The sequence below is a fragment of the Seriola lalandi genome, unplaced genomic scaffold (assembly GCF_002814215.2).
Source record: "Seriola lalandi dorsalis isolate HSWRI2012SDOR001 ecotype SW California unplaced genomic scaffold, Sedor1 jcf7180002054825, whole genome shotgun sequence".
In the NCBI taxonomy this organism is placed as follows: Eukaryota; Metazoa; Chordata; class Actinopteri; order Carangiformes; family Carangidae; genus Seriola; species Seriola lalandi.
The window spans coordinates 1-18,491 of record NW_019525378.1 but is presented as its reverse complement, the minus strand read 5'-3'; the positions used below and the strand labels follow the sequence as shown (position 1 = coordinate 18,491).

The 18,491-nt window shown below is 40.8% G+C and overlaps 3 protein-coding genes and 1 long non-coding RNA gene across 5 annotated transcripts; 3 read left to right on the top strand and 1 right to left on the bottom strand.

Moving 5' to 3' along the window:
- The first annotated feature begins 307 nt into the window (after positions 1–307).
- Positions 308–2,750, top strand: rps9 (ribosomal protein S9). The gene is made up of 5 exons (XM_023426297.2): positions 308–389; positions 1,160–1,272; positions 1,420–1,542; positions 1,735–1,921; positions 2,494–2,750. Exons 2-5 carry the CDS (start codon positions 1,176–1,178, stop codon positions 2,669–2,671), a joined length of 585 nt encoding a protein of 194 aa, XP_023282065.1. The 5' UTR covers positions 308–389; positions 1,160–1,175; the 3' UTR covers positions 2,672–2,750.
- Positions 2,751–2,963: 213 nt separating this feature from the next.
- On the top strand, positions 2,964–11,110 carry mboat7 (membrane bound O-acyltransferase domain containing 7). Of its 2 annotated transcripts, none has more exons than XM_023426373.2 (9): positions 2,964–3,085; positions 4,217–4,296; positions 4,946–5,075; positions 5,620–5,746; positions 5,871–6,027; positions 6,460–6,655; positions 7,366–7,518; positions 7,707–7,883; positions 8,494–11,110. In XM_023426373.2, the coding sequence occupies exons 2-9, from the start codon at positions 4,221–4,223 to the stop codon at positions 8,894–8,896; spliced, it is 1,419 nt and encodes a 472-aa protein (XP_023282141.1). In that variant the 5' UTR covers positions 2,964–3,085; positions 4,217–4,220; the 3' UTR covers positions 8,897–11,110. The 2 variants fall into 2 exon arrangements, with proteins under 2 accessions (XP_023282141.1, XP_023282143.1); XM_023426375.2 differs by having other exon boundaries at positions 2,967–3,085; positions 4,214–4,296.
- On the bottom strand, positions 8,676–11,841 carry LOC147817940 (uncharacterized). The gene is made up of 3 exons (XR_015438469.1): positions 11,701–11,841; positions 11,342–11,449; positions 8,676–8,800 (listed from the first exon to the last, which is right to left on the bottom strand). It is a non-coding gene; the product is annotated as an uncharacterized LOC147817940 (long non-coding RNA).
- On the top strand, positions 11,227–18,377 carry LOC111669883 (transmembrane channel-like protein 7). The gene is made up of 16 exons (XM_023426372.2): positions 11,227–11,551; positions 11,740–11,926; positions 12,670–12,818; positions 13,006–13,155; positions 13,814–13,899; positions 14,788–14,933; positions 15,132–15,279; positions 15,432–15,590; positions 15,678–15,835; positions 16,003–16,129; positions 16,612–16,709; positions 16,821–17,004; positions 17,103–17,233; positions 17,455–17,610; positions 17,771–17,849; positions 17,992–18,377. The coding sequence occupies exons 1-16, from the start codon at positions 11,521–11,523 to the stop codon at positions 18,082–18,084; spliced, it is 2,082 nt and encodes a 693-aa protein (XP_023282140.1). The 5' UTR covers positions 11,227–11,520; the 3' UTR covers positions 18,085–18,377.
- Positions 18,378–18,491: the final 114 nt, after the last annotated feature.

Below are 18,491 nucleotides of genomic sequence, written 5' to 3'. Positions count from 1 at the left end.
TTCCTGAACTCAAAGTGGGTCCTTTGTCATTTAGGATTTAGTCTAACAGCTGAGAGTCTGCTATTATTTTCATGTCCATGACGATATGAATCATGTTTATGATGCTCACTTCTCTACAGGCAGTAAGAACTCACACACACACACACACACACACACACACACACACACACACACACACACACACACACACACACACACAATTCAAGCTATTACCGCGTGTTTTCAGCTGTTGTGTTCCGTTTGACCAACAGAGGGCGAGAAGGCCAAAATTTCTACTTCCGTTAGTGAGCAGAGGGGCATGATGGGATATGTAGTGTGTGCGTCGGTCCTATAAATCCAAGGGAACTTCCATGAACGTCCTCTTTACTGCGCGAGCCTGAGCGAGACAGGTACGAGCTGCCGCCTCATGCTGTTTGATAACACATATACAGAAAACCTGGACTTTTAAATGTTCAGAAGCTAAACTATAATAACATGACGTTCAGATGTCGGAGTGAATATGTCTTTTAACGGCCTTCGTTGCATTTTGTAATGGGTTTTAAGGGAGAAGCTAACTCGGCTAAGCTAACGATAGCTTGTCACATTGAAAAACGTGGTGCGGTGCAGCTGCGGCCTAGTCGTATGGCTGACAAAATGCTGGTTGTGAACGCATATTTAAACGATTTCTTGAAGATTAAAGCAGATTTAATTAACATGTTCTGGCTTGGTAGAGTTGTGACGTTAATTAACAATAGTCACATCTGCAGACAAAGATGTTCAGCTACTTATTTTAGTTGGCTGAAGGGAAGGGTTATTTTAAAGAGAAGTCAAAGGTTCTGTGTTGCTTCCTATCAGAAGTCGAAAAAGCATTGTTCTAAACAGCAGTTACTCAAGAGTTGTGAAGTTAAATATGAATGTTTTAATGTAAACCAGTTTGTCATCTTGGAAAAGCAATACAACTGCAATTAAAGGCTAAAATAATTGCTCTAATTGCACTGATTCAGTCTGAATGAGAATATCCTCAGTTATTGGAATTTTGTTACTCCCACGATTCTCATGTCAGATGGTTTTTCAGCTCACTGTAGATTTTCTTGTCACTGTTTTTTCTTTCAGTCATCTTGGCTGAAAATAAGTATCTATTACACTGATTTACCTAATGTCTGATGTACTCATGTTACAGGCACTTCTAAGCCGCCATGCCCGTTGCCAGGAGTTGGGTTTGTCGCAAGACATATGTCACCCCCCGCCGTCCCTTCGAGAAGTCCCGTCTCGACCAGGAGTTGAAACTCATTGGTATGCTGAGATTTCATCACCACCAGAACTAGCAAACATATAACACATCTTTATTTGAAATGAACTTAATTATATCTATGTATGTTTCCTTTTTATCACCTTGTTGGGTTAGACTACACTGAACTTGAAATCTGTTTTCCTTTCAAGGCGAGTATGGATTGAGGAACAAGCGTGAGGTGTGGAGGGTCAAGTTCACCCTGGCCAAGATCCGTAAAGCTGCCAGAGAGCTGCTTACTCTTGACGAGAAGGACCCCAAACGTCTGTTTGAAGGTACACAAATGAGTTCACATCGCTGTTGTAATGGGTGTTTTGGCCAATGATTTTAATATTCAACTGTCAGACCTCTCTGTGGTGTCACGAATTCCTCGTCAATGAGGCCAATATTGTCATGTTAATATAAATACAATGGATCTTCCTGGATGTTTGGAATTGGAAGTCAAAGGTTCCTGTGTGGTTTTCCAGGTAATGCTTTGCTCAGGCGTCTGGTGAGGATCGGTGTGCTGGACGAGGGTAAGATGAAGCTCGATTACATCCTCGGTCTGAAGGTTGAAGATTTCTTGGAGAGGAGGCTGCAGACACAGGTCTTCAAACTTGGACTCGCCAAGAGCATCCACCATGCCCGTGTCCTTATTCGCCAGAGGCACATTCGGTAAGCTCTAAGGCCTTGGGGAACAGATGTGAAATACTAAAGGGTTTAAGTCTTCTGAGGGACTCATGAGAAACTGTCAATGCTTCCTGTTCCATCAGAGGACCACCAACATGTAACGCTCACCGCTGAGATCAGTTTAACATTTCAGCAAGGTCAATTCGGTATCAAAACCGTATACCTTGTCAGTAGACATTGCCCAGAGCCAATCCTGCCGCCGAGGGCTCAGACTGTGCCACTGTGGTGTTGTGGCTGTCAGGTAAGGTACGGGGGATTGTACCTCGGGCAATTATAGTGCTCACCGCATCTCGTGCGTTGTGATGTACCAAGTGCACTCAGGCTGATGATTTAAGATATACATGTTCAGATTTTCTGTGGTGTCACGAATTCCTCGTCAATGAAGCCTGCAGTGAACTGATGGCTCTAGCCCATCTATATGTTTGAGTTAAATTGGATAACTTGGTTTGACCCTCGTCATTCAGTTATTTGTTTTTAACTCTTAACTCTTTCTCACATGTTCTGCTTTAAGAATTTGAACGTGTTTGTTTAAAGTCATTATGTCTGTATCTTGGCAGTGTGCGCAAGCAGGTGGTGAACATTCCCTCCTTCGTGGTTCGCCTGGACAGCCAGAAGCACATCGACTTCTCCCTGAGGTCACCATACGGTGGTGGACGCCCAGGCCGCGTCAAGAGAAAGAACGCCAAGAAGGGCCAGGGTGGAGCTGGAGGAGCTGATGACGAGGAGGAGGATTAAGAAGGATGTCATCCAGGGAGTGTGATAACTTCCTGTTGTGTCAAAATTTTCAATAAAAATATTTGGTCTGACCAGAAAACTGAGTTTTGATGATTTTTTTTTTTTAACTGTTGAAACTTGAGTAGACTGTAGCATTAACACAGGCCATGAAAAGTCCGATGGTCCACAGAAAGTGATTCACTCAAATAATGCATGCACAAACTATGAGTGTTTGAAGTTTACTCATGGTATCCGATATGTCAGAATGGTACAGGCCACACCCCCGTAGTTGAAATGGTACCGTCACTTGGTCGCGTCATCGTTCATCAACCAGGAAGTAAATGCAGTCGGCAGTCGGTGGTGTGTTAGCGGTGTGGGTGTGCTCCCTCTGCCAGAGACCTTCGTCCTAAACCCGTGGTGATCAACACTTCAAATGTGAGTAATCGAAAGCTTAGCAAATTACTCTTGCAAATGTGTCGGTTGGTCATTAAAGTAGCGAAGAGCCGATTTGTGTAGAAACCAAATGCTAACAGACGGATAGCAGTGAACACCGTGGTTTAACCTCCGTCTTTTACGTCCATCCTGTCCGGTATCATCTGTTAATTATAAAGCAGCAACGTAGTACACACAATCCTTTAGTCAGGCTATGATGGACGCATTGTATTAAACCCTCGAGTGAATTAAACGAGGGCTGTTTCCTACTGTGTAACTTCTACAGACCGATATCGACTTTGTAATGTCGCTGTGACAAACTCAGTTGCTTCCTGTGGCTTAATGTACCAAAGCATTGAGTTCCCGCATGTTAAGCCGTGTTACGTAATATGTCCCTTGCATTTCATCTCTGTACAACCCTTTTTAATCGAGCATCGTCCAAAAGTAATGTTACAATGCTCTGTTATGCACCTCCACGGATACCGACTTAACCGGGATGATTTTCGCTTCACGCGGAGGAGATATTGTGAAATACACCGTGAAGATGTGATGAACACTGTTACTGTTTATGTTGAATAAACATTATCACGACTACTGCACAGACTTCTTACAGTTAAACATGGAAAAAATAAGATAAACTAGTGACTAAAGACAAACGTATCTTGAGAATATTAGGAGGGTGACTGTATAAAAGTATAGTATAAGTATAAGTATATTTGGTGAAGTACTTAACTTTATTCCCATTTTGTTTTATGTCATACTCATACTCCACTATAGTTATCTGACAGCCAGCAGCTGACAGTCAGGTGTGTACATTCTTGTGGTTTAGGCTTATTCTTGCAAACCCCGCTTCATCACATTGTAGATGCACCTGTAACCTTATGGGAAAAAGTATTACCTCCACTCTGCTATAGTACACGATCTAACACTAGCAACATCCTCAAAACCTATTATACAATTTATTCTGTGATGAAAACTCAATAAAAATTGAAATGATTAGCATCACCAAGGTAGCCTTCGTTGCAGGGTGCTGCAATACATTTCTATATGGTTTGCATTCATTTGCATCCATCATATTTGCATTGTTTTGTATGTGGGCATGTGTGGAGATGATGTGTGTTCCTGTGCCAGCAGAGCAATGTCTCCTGATGAGCTGGTGTATTTGGGAATTCTCGCTGCCTCCATCCCTGCTGGATTCCTCTTCCGTTACCTCAGTGAGTATTTTGGTCAGGTTAGACTTTCAAACCCAAGTTACAGGCTTTTATGAATGTTAAAAATTATAATCAAAATGTATTATTTATTTTTGTATTTGCCTCTTTAAGACTTCTCTTCATAGTTATAATCTAAAAATGGATACAATTTTACAAAAAACAGGATCCAGTTGTGGTCACATACAGAGGATGGACAAAATACCAAACATCAAACAATATAATTTTAACATTTTGGAACTAAGGATGAGCCATACATCTTTAAAAAAAAGTATTCCATTGATTTAGCATGGCACTCTCTTATCACAATTTAAAAACTGAAATGATAAAAATTAATGCAGCAGAGCCAGAGATATGTTTCATTCCACACGTTGTTTTCAGTCTTTACACAGCTGCCTCTGGAGACTTAAAAATCTCTCTACAACTTTATTCACATGTGCGTGAATGTGTCAAAAAAAAGACCTTTAAATCTTTTTTTCTTTTCACAAGCTGATGACTTTTCCATGTTTTAAAAATGGCTGGTCCAAATTAAACGTCAGGCTGAATATGTGAATTTTACAGAGGTTCAACATTTTTCCTGCTGTGACCCACCAGCGGCTGCTCCTTTGTGAACGACTGTTGGTGACTTAATTGTGTAATTTTTCTTTCAATGCAGGTCCACCTGTGAAGCAGGGGGCAGCTCTTCTTCTGGGCCTCTCTATCACCATTGCCACCTGTCACATACACACACTCCACTCTCTGGTGACGGTGATTGGAACATGGATTATTATAAAGAGCAGCTGGCGGTGAGAGATCATGTCTTTTTCACTGTCTGAAACACACACTGTTGGTACGAAAGTCAGGACTGGAGATCTGAAAACTTGCAGCCGAAGATACTCAGTTTACCATAACATATGACAAAGAAAAGCAGCAAATCCTCATTTTGGCATTTTAGCTTGAAAGTGATAGAAACAATGAAACAATTATCGATTATTTATTTATTTTGTAGAAGTCTTTCTGTCCCTGATTATTTTTATTTTAATGTAACTCTCTTTATCTTACCTTGAGTTTTTAGCGGAAGTTAAACTTTTAGTGTTTCCGTCTTTGTAAATATGTGAATGTCTTTCTGTACATTTCAAATCTTTTATAATAATTGTATTTTTTATTTAATTTTCTAACGACTGACCAATTATTTGGCCGACTAATTGCCACAGCAAAGGCTGATGCTCCCTGAACACAACATGGCTCCATGAGTGTAAAAGGAACAGAACAGCCAACATAAACTGAACCGTCGATACTGTGCAGACTTAACATGTAAACTCACTCGCGACATGTGTCTCTGTCTACAAGGCATGCCCCAGCACTGAGTCTCAGCTGGACCTTTGTCTACCTCCTCTTCTTCCGGCTGGTCACCTGGTTCGGTCTGCCACCGCCGACACCTTTTGCCAATGCTGTCCAGCTACTTCTCACTCTCAAGGTACAGAAACCCAGGATCACACGACGAAATCTGTGCAAGGGAGAAATCAGTGGACAATTCCATCGAAGCAGCACTTTGTGTGTCTTTGTTGACTTGTGATGTGTCTTTCTGTTTTTGAAATCAGATGGTGAGTCTCGCCAACGAGGTGAACAGTTTCCACACGGAGAAGAAAAAGGAAGTGAGCTCTTTTGCCAAGTCTCCAGTCATCGGTGGTCTGTCTGAGGAGCCCTCTTTCTACGATATTCTGTCCTATAGCTACTGTTATGTCGGTATCATGACCGGTAAGTCTGTGGAAATGTCTTCTCTGAATAATGTTGGTAGGAGGGAGACGTTTCAGTTTAGATGTTAAGTGAACATTTGAAAATCAAACACGATGTTTGTGTGCGAGTTGTTGTTGCTGATGTTCATTTGCTTTTGCATGAATTTTAACTGTTGTCTCTCTTTGTCTCACTCTCCGCTACTTGTCCAATATTGTGTGAGTCCATATTGTTTTCAGTATTATTTCTAAATTACTTCAAGTTTTCAAACCTCTACTCTCTTTTTTTTTTTCTTACTCCGTCCCCCGATCCAAAAACACCTTTCCTCTCTTGACCCACATTTCCCTCCACTGTTCCCTTTTGTGTCTTGCATTATCATGATTGTCCATTTTTGTCAATCACTGTCTTCTCAACACGGCCTTTATTCCTCTATCTCATCCCTCCATTTCCGTAAAGGTCCCTTCTTTCGCTTCCAAACATTTGTTGACTGGCTGACACAGCCAAGCCCGCTGGCCCTGCCCGGCTGGGTGCCGTGCCTGCAGCGTTTGAAGCTGGTCCCCGTCTACGGTGCTCTGTTCCTGGCATTCAACTCTCTCTTCCCTCTGGCTTATGTTCGCACGGATGAGTTCCTGGATGAAAACTTTTTCTTCAGGTACTGTGACCATACATTACTGATCATGTCTTTTAATAATGGTAACAATTTGAGTTATAGGAATTGTACATTAATTATAAAATCATCGTATGATTTCATTAATAATGTTATTGAAGATGAATAAAAGCATAAAAAGAAATTGTGAGAAACTATATTGAAAGATAAACTAAGCAACTCATATACGATAAGGTATAAATTTAGACCTTTGTCCAGCTAAAACAATTATAAAAATACATTTCTAAAAATGTTTTTACCAAGAAAATTTGAATGGACTTCAGACTGTGAGAGAACCAAATGAATGCTAAGGTCTCATATGAGTCAGACTATTTCTCAAAGGTGTTTAAAAATATTTCAACACATGTACCAAATTGTATTGGGAGCCATTTACTTATATACTATATTACTGATGAAAGAATGTGTTTCTACTTGTTTCTTGTCAGGTGTCTAGCTGTAAATGAGACAAATGAATGAAAACAAAGCATATAGCACTATATTTGTTCAGTGAGGTAAATACAACCATGCTGTGGTTTTAGGAAAGTGAAAAACGATTCCTGTCAAGGCAAAAATTACTCCAGCAGCTTGACGTAGAGAACAAACTGTAGAGGGCCCAGTTGTAATGGAGGGTTGAACGTCTTAGTAATATCCTACAGTTGTTTGGTAATATTAAGATGAATAATGTCCTTTTCCTTTCCGCCTCTCTCTATCACCAGGTTGTTCTACATGGTGGCAGTATTCTTCGTGTTCAGGATGCGTTTCTATGCAGCGTGGTGTGGAGCTGAGGCTGGTTGTATCAGCGCAGGCCTGGGCTGCTATCCAGAAAAGGCACTGTCCAAACCCGGAGGAGGACCCACTGTCAACTACAGGTACTCAGTATATTAAGAGGATGCATCAATATTTGTGTCTGTGTAACTAATATAATTGCAAAATTTAATTGTGTTGCTCACTGACATCTTTGTCTGTTAGAGCTCATGCTTTTGTTGTTGACAGTTAGTATTTATGCCAGTTTCCTTTTTTTTAATTTTATTTTTACATTTCTTTCCCGTGTGGCCAGTCCTGATCCCACAGCTGAAGAGAAATATGACTTCAAAACCATCCAGAACATTGACTGTTACAACACTGACTTCTGCGTGAAGGTGCGACACGGCATGCGTTACTGGAACATGACGGTGCAGTGGTGGCTGCATCACTACATCTACCCCAACGCCCCCTTCAAAGCCTACACCCTCAGGTAAGACTTAACCATAATTAATAAAGTAAAGTGTTCATTTGTCAATAGTTTCTAACTTCTCCACCCTGTGTGTGAAGATGTAAATCTTTATAAACAGGTTGTGATAATATACTTTTAAAAAGGACTAGATGATTTACTGCAGTGACGCAGGGTGCCTCAGTGATGTGTTTTAATAGTTTTTTGCAGAACAATGGAGGTTTTTGGCACAAAGATAAATCAGGCTTTGCCTCCACAGACCGATACAGTACAGGACACAGACAGGACAGAACAGCAAAGACAGTTGTAGCGTTAAAATGTAGAATTTAACTGCACAACAGCTTCGAGCAAAGATAACGAGGTCAGGAGTCTATATCTACGTCACTGTGTTCAAATGTCTCTGTTTTTGCTCGTAGCGCAACCCCAGAGTTTTCAAACTAAAACAGGTCCAGCAGAGTTTCCAAAAGTCTCCGTTTTAGGCGCTCAAAAACTCTGGAGTAGTGTGGGCGTCAGGTGTAAACCTAGCAAAACAAAAGCGTGGCCGTAGCCTAAATATAACAACAGAAGATAGAAACCCTCACAGGGATGTTTCTGTTTGACTTTAACGTCTGTCCTATTTGTCTGTAACTCTCAGGGCTGGCTGGACCATGTTCATCAGCGCCTACTGGCATGGATTACATGCTGGCTACTACCTCTCTTTCCTCACCATCCCCCTGTGCATCGCAGCCGAGTCTGCCATGGAGGCCTCTGTCCGAGCCAAACTGGGTCCTCGCGGCCAGAACATCTTCGACTGGGTTCACTGGTTCTTGAAGATGAGGGCCTACGACTACATGTGCATGGGCTTCGTGCTGCTGAGGGCCTCTGACACCATCAACTACTGGATGTCCATCTATTTTACCATGCACATCGTCGCTGTTTGCTGTATAATAGTGGGCAGGGTGCTGAAGGGAGGGAAAAGGGAAGGGAGGAGAGGGGAGAGAAGAGAGGGAGAGAAGATGGAAAACGTCACCGAGAAAACTGGAGAAAAAACAGACTGAATGGAGATACTGAAAGAACTGGCTTTTTTGGACACGAGTTACTTCGAGACTAGAATTTCCAACATCATTTGCACCAAAACTCATCTTTCTAGCAACAAACGCCACACAAGTCCAATAAGATGAGAAAGGTTCAACTCAATTTTGTTAAAAATACAGTAAATCAGACAAAAGTGTGACATTTGAATCCCACTAAAACATTTTCCCACAGGGGACATTTCATATGTGTAGAAATGTACATAAAAGTGCTGTGAACACTGGGAGAGGAATGTTTGAGCTCAACGAATGTTACTTTTGTATTGTGGGTGGCAACTCGGGAATCCTCCGGTACTGTATGTATGATTTCATTTCAAAATGCCATGCTCAGTTTGAAGTGTTTTGGAACTGTATTACTGGTGAAAACGAGGTCACTGACATGTTGAGGATGCTGTTTTAAAGGCAGGCAGCGGGGCGAGGCGAACAATAACCAGCTTAGCACGCAGAGTGATCTCATAATTAGTTTCCATAACATAACAAAACATTCCAACAGGACTCACTAACATGTTTATACTGGAGTAAAGAAAGAAAAAACATCATGGTCTTATCATTAAGGCTCAGCTGCCATGGCCTGTGTGATAATACCATTATGAGTGTAAGTGTTTTCTAATTTATACATTTTATGAACAAATTAATTTTGCTGCCATTTGGCATCTAAAATCAGCACCTCGATTAAAACAAACAGCCTCTCAACTCGGTTTTAGTTCAATGCACAAAAATTGCAATTTGAAATTGGAAAGCAGAACTACGAGCCTTTTTAGAGCAAAACATGGTCCCAGTTACATTTGTATTGCTACCTAATTACATTAGCACCTCTATTAGTGTTTAAATAACTTAAAGCATTTTCAGCATTATAGTTATTGGCTGGACATTTCTGCGTGATGTGGTTTACTCCCTTGATCCAGTGAATACACAATATTTCTCCTTTTTTTTTTCCTTTACTGCTGTTCTGCCTGTAACTGTAAAGAACTCAGATCATATCAGGAACATATGCACTGTCATCTCTACAGCAGTGTTGTATGTATGTATGTATGCATGTTTGTGCCATGTGAAAGATGGCAACAGTTTGTTCACTGCCAAAATGTCTGTACTGCCATCATGGACCATTCAGGGTTGGGACCAAACATTTGATACAAAAAATGGCAAGTTTAACATCAGAATTATAAGCTGATGATTTAGATCATAAATAACAGCACAGTTAGGGCCGGGCGATACGGTTGAAATCATTATAACAATGTCAACTCGGTTAATTAAAAGTACATGATATATGTCGCAATATGAAAGATGTATTCAAAATCACATAAAAGATAAACAAATGGATGTTCAAAGCAATAAACTGCCCCAAAGTGAAGTATTACATGTAACAGTATAAATCAAATCTTCACAATAAGCTCCCGCCAAAAAGTGATTAATGATAATACTGAATTATCGCCCAGCTCCAACCCGAGTGAACTGTACAGTTTGAAAACACGTCAAGGGACCTTTTCATTAATTCATGTGTCAAACTGTGTGATAACTCTACTGTATCTGTTTTATATGAGCGTGAGTGACAGCAGAATCGAAAGGTCTTTTTTTCCCAATGTGTTTAGTTGTGGGGTGATTTAAATTACGAATTGATTTTGTGTTATTGCTGCTACCCTGTGTCCTCTCTGTGCCAACCCTCAGCCCTTGCACAAACGGTTCCCTTTATTTTTACTATTGCATCACAGTGATGATTGTGGGTTACAGTCCCTCAGCTCATCTCTGGACTATTTATTTTTCCTCCTTTTGTCTGTTTTGTTTACTTGGCTTTGCCTTCACAAAACTGCACCAACTGTAACACTCCCTGCTTTGTAAGTGTTACATCAACATTTCCTCACCAATGTTACTCACTTGTCTTTTCTTTCTTGAAGTCTACTTGATATGGTATATATGATATCTGTGAGGTATTTGTTCATTATAACGTTCATAATTTACCTTATGTGATGCATTAAGACAAAGCTTGTAGAAAAGGGTTTCTGTACATCACATTTATTTTCAGTCGCCAGACTGGGAAATCATTAACTCTCCAGCTTTAGTGAACACAAACACTTTGCCTAGTTACCTCACAACAGTGTTTCAGTGCTTTCTTTCAGCTAAGAGCCAGTGTATGTAGTAAACTACATCCCTGATAAATCAAACCATTTGTGGCTGATGAATCCATATTATTAACTTGTTCTTATTTTTATGGTGTATGATATTTGTTTCCATCACTGCCCACTATGAATTCACCAAATAATTCCTCAGGTTTCCAGTACACTCAGATATTTGTTTGAGAGCCTTAGTAGCATGTTTTTACTTAAGTTTAATCTGTTTGTTACTAGACCTCGCACATTGTAAATGAATGGGTCTTATCTCCCTGGAAATAATGGGTTAACGCATATAAGGAAGTACCTGTGCGGTCAGCTGCAAGGGGAGTAAAGTCCGTGAGAGAAGACAACAGGGAAGTTCATTCCTGGTTGGACTGCATTTCCTCCTGACGAGCTGGTTCACCGTTTGTTTCTGAGTTTGTTGTTGGTGAAGAATTAGATGTGGTTACAGAGGAACTGGTTGTGTTGAACTGCACCAGAGAAATGGCCAGTGAACCACAGAGACAAGGCTCAAGTAAGTTGTATGAATACACTGAGGGTGTGTCTTTCTTATTGCTTTGTTCACTTAAAACCTTTAAACATCTGAATTGACTGAATATCTGAATAATGTTACTGTTGATATTGAATCATATTATAATCTGAGTGCGCTTTCTTGATACATACCGCTTGATCATCTGTTTACCTGTCCCTCACCACTTGAAGGGAATGGTTACCCCGGCGATCAGCAGTCACTGAGGTTACGACGGGTTTCTTCTCGAGTGTCGAATCACAATTACCCTCAGTTCGCCTGGAACTCGCCCCCCGCGGAGGAGGATGAGGAGGGCAACAGCGGCCCGCCCCGGGACCTCAGGAGCATCCCTCTGCCCATGGCTCTGAAAAGAGCTGTGAGGTATTAAAAGTTTTGGTGTAGTTTCAGTAATTTGTTTGGTGAAGATCCGCTACAGACAGGTTTTTACAACATATACTGTAAAATCACCCAACGTTGAAATATAATTTAAAGTGGGTGATGAACCTGCAGAGAACTATCACATGAATGTGCAGTTCCCCTCGGCTTTATTGGGATTTATAAAGACTTTCAGCTTATTGGTTTGGTTCACTCTCACCACCCTCATAGTGACATTTTCAATTAAAAAGCTCTACAAACCCACTGTGCACCTCTTGCTCCGCACCAAACTGCAGACAGACAGTTAGTGACTGGCAGTTCATTCTATGAAAATAATTGGGTAATTTTAATTTTCTAATGATCTGAGAACAATGTAATTGGGTACAGATTACAGGGAAAATATGTATGTTCCTGAAAAAAAGATCTATTTAAACCCAAGTAAATCTTCATTTGTTCTTTATTTGTCATCGGAGACATAATTTTATGTATATGTCTCCATAGATTTTCAATTGTCTCTCTAGGTTAAGTTAGCAAATAACTGGAATGAGTTAACCTGAAATGTACCAACTGAACGCTGTCTTTAGTTTCCCTCTAATTAGACTCAAATTGCATATGTCTTTTGAGGAAACGTCTTGGAAATTATTTGGAAATTACAGACCCATAAAATAAAGTCTTACCAGTAATTAAATCAAACTATAGTTACACCAGAGTCATTCAATGTTTTTAAAAAAAAAATATGTCCATTACAGGCAGGTGCAGCAAATGCAGGTGCCGGTGGTTTCCAGCGTGGAGTCCTGGAAACGCAACAAGACCAAATCTCTGCACAAACTCAAAAACAATGCCAGTGGATTTCTCTATTTTTTCACACCATGGCACAAAACTCTGCAAAAGATTGGAGGTACACATTCAACTTAATATCTCAAATGCATATGGAGAGCCTTGATTAGAGAAGCTTTTCCAGCCTACAGACTACACATATTGTATACTCACTACATAAAATAAAGAAAGGTTTTAATTTATTTTACACATGTGGATTGAATCCACGTTTGCATATTGACTAAATCATGGCCATTCTGCCCTCACAGGAAACTTCGGAGGTGGTGTCCAGTCTTACTTTCTGTTCCTGCGATTCCTGGTGGTCCTCAATTTTGTTTCCTTCTTACTGATTGCTGCGTTTGTCATCATCCCCAGCATTGTCTTCAGATCTGTGGGCTCCAACCTCACTAACAGCACCGGTAATGAGTTTTCCAAGCTCCACTTTGTTAATCCTCAACATTTAATTTTGATTTAACTTGTTGGTGACACATGGCATGGTGTTTTCACAGTTCTTCATTTCATTCATTCATTTCATTCCTTCTAATATGAAGAGGAAGCATCCTCACAGTTTGATGCAACAGTTTCTAGGCAACAGCCTCCGAGGCTGGGGTGTTTGTGGAGACAGAGGCATCAGCCGTGGTGTCCCCCTCAGAAATAGAAAAGAAATACACTCACTGGTGCATGAGCGGAAGATTTAATCAAAAAACAATATCTAGAGAAGAAGTTTATTATTCACCATGAGTAAAATATAGAAGATGTAATAGACCTTATTCATTGCCGTCTGAAGCTGATTTTATTCAACAAAAACATGTGAGTTTTCAAAGCTGTGTGAGGAAATTAGCTTTATCTAGTCGACAGCATTGGGATTAGGATCCTCTTTCTCTGCTATCGAGCGAGTCACAGACTTGCATTTAATCACCACTGCAGCTTTTACTCTGCTTCTATTTCTGTTACTCTTAAAACCATAGGACAAGTACATGGCCTATACATTGAGAAAGGTGCAGGGAAACCTATAGAAATACTCTGCAGAGAATGCATGCAGAGATGATAAATCTGTCTCCTTGCTGTGTTTTCCAGGTCCAGAGGACTGTATGGAATATAACCCTAATCCTCAAGGCTTGGAGGTGTTCTATAATTATTTCCTTGACTTACTTTCGGGAACGGTGAGAAACTGCAGCATCGCAATCATCTGCAAAGATATGAGACTTGCACAACATATAGCAAAACAGATAATGTTTTCCTTATGTGTCATTATGATTCTTTTACAACTTTGGCCTTTTATTTGTGCTTGCACTGTCCATGACAAAACCGTAGCCAGGAAAAATAATGAGGTCATGAGTCATAGACTCCAGGAAGTTACTGCTGTCATCCAAGAAATAGACCACAAATTGTTATTTTTACATTTTAAACAAACAAGATTGTTTTCCACTCAGACAACACAAGCCTTGCTGTTTCCACTCTTTATGCTGAGCTCACCATCTCCTGTCTCCAGCCCCATATTTAATGGACAAGACATTTGAGTGGTATTGATCTTTACATCTAAGTCTCAGCAAGAAAGTAAATAATAGAATCCAAAATATCAAACTGGTGTTTTAACAAAGAAGTGATGATGAGAACTGCATTATACATGTTCATTTTATTCTAATTATCCAATGTGGCATCTGTGAGCATTTTTTTATGACCACATAAAAAAACAACAAAAAGAAAGACACATGGTCTTAAAATCAAAAAGGTCATAAACATCACAGGATGTGACGTATTTGAGCTGAAGCTTACATTTCGAAATAAAAGTGGATGAAGTCAATGAGTCATCAGTATCCTAGCAGGCTATTTCCACACTCAATATCCAACCAAACTGAAGATTACACATCATAACAAACACTGTAAACAAAATCCTTCACATCCCCCAAAATACAGTGGATATAACCTGAGTGTTTCCTTCCACATGCTCCTGCCATATTCTCTGCCGATTAAAGTAAATTTAAACTCCATCCCATGTACATTTACATACATCAGACATGCTTAGTGACCAGCCTCTCCTCTTTGTTTAGGGTTTTATGGAATATTCCTACCTGTTTTACGGCTACTACAACAACACAATGGTTGAGGACAGGAACTTCTCCTACAACATCCCACTGGCCTACCTCTTCACTGCTGTTTTCTACTTTGCCTTTTGTCTTATTTGTATCATAGCACGGTCAGTCCTACAACACTTTCAGGTTCAGCGTTAACAATCAATATCCAAACTATGTGTGTATATGTGTGTGTACGTGTGTATTTGTGTGCGCTCAGCCGTCTCACAGAAGCGTCAGGCCAGTGACTGAAATAAACACAAGAACATGAGCTGGGATTTCTGTCACCTTGACCTGCATCTGTATCCTCCTCCCATACACAGCATGGGGACTGCAGCTCGAGTTGCCGTGGCAACGGGAGGCAGCGCTGTGGGCAACTACAGCATGATAGTGTTCACCGGCTGGGACTTCGGTTGCCTGGGAGACCGAGCTACTAGACTGAAGCAGAAAAACATCCACTACCGGCTGCAGGTCAGAGGGGATTTGTCCTACTTAGCAGGAAGGAGGGCAGTTAGGAAAAAGAGAAACATGATCGACATGTGGCAATTTTTTTTTTCTCTCTACAGTTTTACACAATCATTACTGACCCTTTACCTCACCTCTCTACTCTCTCTCTCTGTCAGGTGGATCTGGAGGAGGAGAGCAGAAACAAACGGGCAGCTGCTCTTACTTTGTGTCAAAAAATCGTTTTATACTCCCTACGCATTTTTATGGGTTTTGTTGCATTTGGGCTCATTATAGGAGCCTTCTACGGCATCTTTGAGGCCACCAACTTCAGCCAGGTAAATGATGTTAAAGTAGAGCGGTGAGGCTCCTGTGGTCTTGTTTAGGCCTTGGGTGACCTTTTGGCTCCCGTCTCTTGCAAACAGAAAATGAGCGAGGAGCAAGGGATCCTGGGGTTGATTATTGAGTATCTTCCCTCCATTGTCATCACCGCTGGAAACTTCGTGGTGCCTCTGCTGTGTGACCAGATTGCCTTAGTGGAGAGATACTCCCCCAGCACCACCATCATAGTGGCACTATTAAGGTTTGCACTGGTGTTTCTGTTGGAGAATGATAATCTCAGAGCATTTGCATTTAGTGTACCTAACAATAGTCTTTAACATAGAGTTAAGATGATGAATCTCTAATCTTTAAACCCCTTTAATAACCTTAGTATCAGAATAGTAGATAGTGATTCTCTTCCTTGTCCAGGGCAGTGTTCCTGCGTCTGGTGAGTCTTGGTGTTATCCTCTTCACCCTGTGGAGTCAGATCACCTGCGAGGGGAACACAAGTAGTGGAGACTGTGAATTGTGCCAATACAGCCATAAAGTCTACCCGGTAATTATACCATTTGACTGAGTGCATGAAAACTATTTTTAAAGATGCTTCTTTTTCACAAACAGGATTGAAGGAGTCGCCAAGCTGTTAGAAAAGTTCCAGCTTAAGAAAAACAGAGGGAATGCTTAGGATAACAAATATATGCAATTCTGCAGTTAGGCAGTGACAAAATGTTTGTTTTTCTAATCTAACTTCCTTGTTATGGCTGTGTGTACATAAGCAAAAATCCTGTTTGCTGTTTGTTTTTGCATTAACACATTGTAGAGTGGGATCGACTGAGGGCTACAGTAGACATCTGCAAGAGGAAAGAGCAGAGAGAGTGAGAGATTGATGTAGTGTCAGTTTGCCAAATGCCTGTGGGTCACCAGAATAAAAAGAGAATATGACATAATTCTGCAAGACACCCATTTTGAATCTGTTACTGTTTAATTAAGTCATAAACAACAAAGATAAAATATTCTCATGATTGTCTCATGATGTAGTGCTGGGAAACGCGTGTAGGACAGGAGATGTACAAGCTGACACTGTTTGATTTCCTCATCAACATCGCTGTGCTCGTCCTGGTGGAGTTTCCACGCAGGTACAAATCAAATTACTGTGTGAACAATTTGTCTACTTTAATTAATATGGAAACAGCATTGACAGTAAGCTCTTTAGTCATGTGCCTGTACTGTGTTTTTGTGTGTGTCAGGATGCTGGTGGACAACTGGTCGAATAAGTTGGCTCAGTGGCTGGGTCGGCAGGAGTTTGTGGTTCCCTCCAATGTGCTTGGTCTGGTTTATGGTCAGACTGTGGTTTGGACAGGAGCTCTTTTTTGCCCTCTGCTGCCACTCATCAACACCATCAAGTTTTTCATCCTCTTCTACAGCAAGAAGGTGAAGATGAGGCTTCGACACAGCCAACATTTCACACAATGCCACTTGGATTTGTCCCTAACCCTGTTTCATGTCCCCATTGCCACTGTCCCTGTCAGATCACACTCTTCAATAATTGTCGACCAGCACTGAAGACGTTTCGCTCCACCACCTCCACCTTCTTTTTCCTCGTGGTACTCCTGTTTGGCTGGGGCCTGGCCACAGTTGTCATGGTTTACAGTCTGGCTGTGTGAGTGTTGATTGCTGCATTCTGTCTTCTAACAAATATAACGGAAGTGCTTTTTGATATAGTGAAATTGCGGTAAAAATGGACAAGATTTTTCTCTGCAGGTCAGAAAGTAAAGTATTGTAAAAACACAGTCAAGACAGCACTGCTAGAAACTTTGATTAAATATGTTTTCCGTGTTATATTACTTTTTTGAAGAGAAGTGTTTCCCCCTGTCCTCACAGGATCCATCCGTCTATGGGTTGTGGTCCTTTCCGTTTCTTCCCAACCATGTGGTCGATTGTTCCAACCTCTTTCTACAACCTCTCTAAAACTACACAGGAGTTTCTCTTCTTCATTGGCTCCCAGGCCTTCTCCATCCCTCTGTTTGCGTTATCATGGTGAGTATATTTCTACTTTCTGGGCGGACCATTACTCTGGTGTATACGGTGCTGTATTTAAATCTAAACATAGATTTCAGCCTCTATTTTACCTGCATATTATATGATCGTTCATGGTCCATTTTATGGTGTATAATCATGGCTCTTTTTTGCCTGACAGTGTGGTGATGTGCTATTTCATAGCCCTAGCCTCTGTCTATGGGAAAAGTGTTGCTCTGCTAAGAGCGCAACTAAAACTGGTAAGCTGTTGGCATTAACCTTTATGGTGTACTGTAAAGCAAAGACTTACATGGTCTTGAATTTGATCATATGTAAGCTGGCCTATGTTATTTCCTAATACTCACAGTTTTACTAATGCAGTGGTGGGTCTTTGGCCTGCAGGAGGGCTGTGACAAGAAGTTCTTGGTCAAGCAGATTGAGGAGCTGAGTCGACAGCTTCAGATATCTAAACACAATGCAGGAGTACAAGACTGAACATATGGAACATGTTTGGTGTTTTCAACCTTCTCTATCACCTTAAAGCCCCCCTCCACTCAAAAATGTGTTTTGGTAATTGTTCCTTCTCTTGTATGTTTGAACTTCACGATGCAGAATAATGTATGTTTGGAGTTTTACAAAGACTGTTTCCAAATTATTCTGCTGAAAGTGGAAAGTTTCTATGTGCTCACATCAAATCTGAGTTTAAGGCGCTTACCTGCGAGCATGATTTTTGACATCACTACTAGTTTTGTGCCAATCCTGGTCCAATAAACAACTTACACAAGTGGCATGTGAAGACTTGAAGCCTGTTTTGCACATGCACAGAGGAATGTCTTTCAGTGATATTGGAGACATCTTGCATCCAGCAGCTAAACTTTTGGAATGAAAAATATTTGCATATT